The sequence below is a fragment of the Daktulosphaira vitifoliae genome, unplaced genomic scaffold, assembly GCF_025091365.1.
Source record: "Daktulosphaira vitifoliae isolate Bord-2020 unplaced genomic scaffold, ASM2509136v1 Scaffold_3, whole genome shotgun sequence".
NCBI lineage: Eukaryota > Metazoa > Arthropoda > Insecta > Hemiptera > Phylloxeridae > Daktulosphaira > Daktulosphaira vitifoliae.
This window is the reverse complement of record NW_026099574.1, coordinates 34,946,344-34,950,067: the sequence shown is the minus strand read 5'-3', so window position 1 is coordinate 34,950,067 and position 3,724 is coordinate 34,946,344. Positions and strand designations below refer to the sequence as shown.

The 3,724-nt window shown below is 25.5% G+C and overlaps 1 protein-coding gene across 1 annotated transcript in view; it reads right to left on the bottom strand.

Annotated features, from left to right (window-relative positions):
• LOC126900423 (polycomb protein Scm) overlaps window positions 1–3,724 on the bottom strand; it is a 23,078-nt gene that overhangs the window by 10,991 nt on the left and 8,363 nt on the right. Inside the window, exons 4-5 of the mRNA XM_050676127.1 lie at window positions 697–829; window positions 255–376 (exon numbers count right to left, since the gene is read on the bottom strand). Coding sequence (XP_050532084.1) covers window positions 255–376; window positions 697–829 — 255 coding nt within the window. The remainder of the gene's footprint in view (window positions 1–254; window positions 377–696; window positions 830–3,724) is intronic.

Genomic DNA, 3,724 nt, shown 5'->3' with positions numbered 1-3,724 from the left:
AAAAAAAAAAAAAAAAAAAAAACACTTCATAGTAAAATTAATACCTTCTCAGCATCGCAATCGAAGCTAAAAAATTCAAGAGTATGGTGGGAGGGGGGAAGTAGTAATAGTAATTTTTTTTTAATGTCATTTTATAGTTTGATTCAATAACCCTTGAAATAGTTATCAAGTAATGAAATCCATTAAGTGAAAAATGTTTTCATTATTCTAAAATTTTATAAATAAATCTACTTTCTATAGGGCATTTAACTTACCTGCTTGAAACAATAATTTGGAGCAGCTATGCTATTAGTTTCTTTTAAATAACTATCCCAGTCGAATGTTTGATTCCCATTAATGGAAAACGGATGCTCCACTTGAACATCACCAAAAACAGCTGTAATTTAAAAAAAAAATTGAAAACCTGAATACAGCATTATTTTTAACAAATAAATAACTAGTTTGTTTATTTGCTAATGTTTAAGATACTTTTTTTACTCGTTATCACATAATTTAAACAATTTCAAATAGTATGACAATAATAATCAAAAAATTATAAAACTATGTAAAGTTCAATATTATAAATAGATACTAAAATAATCTGAATTTTTTAAATGTCGAAGACTTGATTATTATTAAACTTAATTAAATAACTTACTATTAGTATTAACAATAAAAATAAATATTAATTATTGTTTTATGCATCTATTAACTTACATTTTTTTGTTAGCTCTTTTCTTTGGTGTTTATTTAAACAAGCCGCTGAGCAAAAATTTTTTGGAGTGGATTCAAGATTTTCTTGTTTTACTGGTGTACCTTTGATAATATTATCACAATTGGCACAACCATTCTATAAAACAAGTATTTAAAATAATGAAAATTAAAAGAAATTATTCTTAAATATCATAACACTATGCATGTACTTTATTAAGTAAAAGTTTATAAAATGATTCAAGGCTATTAGCCAATAATTAAGCTAATTAAGTCATTGAAAAGTATTATTTAAATAAAATTGAATAAATCAATATAATTAAACTCATAAATTGTTATATTAGCGCCTGGTAATGTATTTAAAATTTTTGGTGTTTCGGACAATAAAATGTTTATGCCTCAAAACATTTTTTATTTATTAGTTTTTTTTTTTTTTTTTTTTACTCCTAGAATAAAAATTAATCTTATAGTGTTATTGGATCATAGAAACAAATAAAGGAGGTTCTTTAGCTGCTAAATATTCCCAATGAGATTTTGACAATTTTTAAAATCTAGTAAAAAATAATCAAGTAATTCCTTACATTATTATAAAAATCTTATACAATAAAATAAGGAAAAAAACGTTTTTCTGGAAAAATTACTTAGTGTGATCAGATTTTCAAAAATTTTTTTTTTCAACAAAAATACTCTGTTATGAGACTTCGGGAAAATTATTTGCAAAGGTTAGACAATTTTTGCTGCTCACCTGCGACTGTTTTACGACTTAAGGTTTGAAATTTTTACCATACCCGTCCAATGACATTTCTGAGATATCATAAAAAAATCAATTCAATTCGTTTATTTTTTACTGTTTTACAAGCTTTTTTCAATTTTCACGCGCATGGTTTTAATATGGGCATTAACTCATTTCCGCGCATATGTTTATTGTGACTCTAAATTTGTAAAATATGAATTTTTATGACAATTTAATTTTCTATTCAATTTATTATTAATAAATGTTATTGTTGTCATGTGTGAATTGATTGTTAAAACTATCTTTTTATTTTTATATATTATGTTTAGTTTATCAAAAGTCTTAATCAAAGTATGCTTACTTTTATTAAGATACTTTCTGTCGATTTCTTTTAAATATGATGAAATATTTAATCATGTTTATTGTTATATATATATATATATATCTTTTGTTTGAACTTTTGCTCTATTAATGCTTTGTTTAACAAAAATTTCTAAATATGCCTAAGGGGAATACCTACTTAGCAAACGTCAACCTTATATCCAATACATTTTAGCTTTGACGCGAAGTTGAAAAGATATTAATTTTACTATGATGTGTTATTTTTTTTTGTGTCTGTATACACTGAATCTCAGCTCTCGCTGAACCGATTTGATGAAAAATATGTCAAAAGATCATAAAACGTATCTAGTTGAAGACATTACCCTCAAAATTTGAAAAAAATTCCCTCGTTCCCCGTAAACGGGGGAAATCCCCCAAAAAATTACAAATTTAAAAATCGCTAATTTTCGATATTTTTTCAATTTTTTTTACTTAAAATTGCCATAACTTTTTTCAAAATGATTGAATCAATATAAATTTTTTTTCATAGATACCTTAGATATCTACCTATCATTTTATATATTTTTGTGAACATTTGACCCTTTACAAGACCACAGGAAGGGTTTCAAAATGGTAACTTTTTTACAAAAAATTAACTTTTTCAACTTAACTTTTGAAAATGTTCCGGAAAGACTGACACTTTTATATATATCTCTGAAATTAAAGATAATGTAATATACTTTAATTTGAAAAAAAAAAATTTACGTCTGGACTTGTCTTCATGGTGAAAATGACTACCGTATGCAAAAATATGCTATTTTTGTGAAAAAATTCTTGATATTATATTTTACATTTTTTAACATTATGATGCTATAACTTTTTAAAAAAAACCCAGCACAGTGGGATCGTGGCATAATTGGGTCCAGTATAGATGATATCTGACAGTGATTAAAATCACTATCATAAGAAACGCTTCGATGCAAATCAGTAGATAGTGTTTAATTTATAAAAAAAAAATTTGTTAAAATAGCATATTTTTGAATACGGTAGCCTTTTGCGCATAGAAGATAGGTCGCCGGGACAAATTTTAGCTTCGATGCGAAGCTGAGAAGGTATTAATTTTACCATGATGTGTTTATTTTTTTATTTTTTTTTTTTTATTTTTTTTTTTGTGTCTGTGAACGCTCAATCTCAGCTCTCGCTGGACCGATTTTGATGAACAATATGTCAAAAGATCACAAATCGTATCTAGTCGAAGACATTACCCTCAAAAATTGAAAAAAATTCCCTCGTTCCCCGTAAACGGGGGAAATCCCCCAAAAAATTACAAATTTAAAAATCGCTAATTTTCGATATTTTTTCAATTTTTTTTACTTAAAATTGCCATAACTTTTTTAAAAATGACCGAATCAATATAATTTTTTTTTTTATAGATACCTTAGATAATTACCTATCATTTTATATATTTTTGTGAACATTTGACCCTTTAACAGCCCAAAGGATGGGGTTTCAAAATGGTAACTTTTTTACAAAAAATTAACTTTTTCAACTTAACTTTTGAAAATGTTCCGGAAAGACTGATACTTTTATATATATATCTGAAATTAAAGATAATGTAATATACTTTAATTTGAAAAAAAAAATTTGACGTCTGGACTTGTCTTCATGGTGAAAATGACTACCGTATGCAAAAATATGCTATTTTTGTGAAAAAATTTTTGATATTATATTTTACATTTTTTAACATTATGATGCTATAACTTTTTAAAAAAAACCCAGCACAGTGGGATCGTGGCATAATTGGGTCCAGTATAGATGATATCTGACAGTGATTAAAATCACTATCATAAAAAACGCTTCGATGCAAATCTGTAGATAGTGTTTCCTTTAGAGAAATTGGTGAAATATTTTAAAAGCAACATGAACTCTTATTTCTTTAATTATATCCTGATTAGTAGTTCTTTGATTTTAAAATATAAT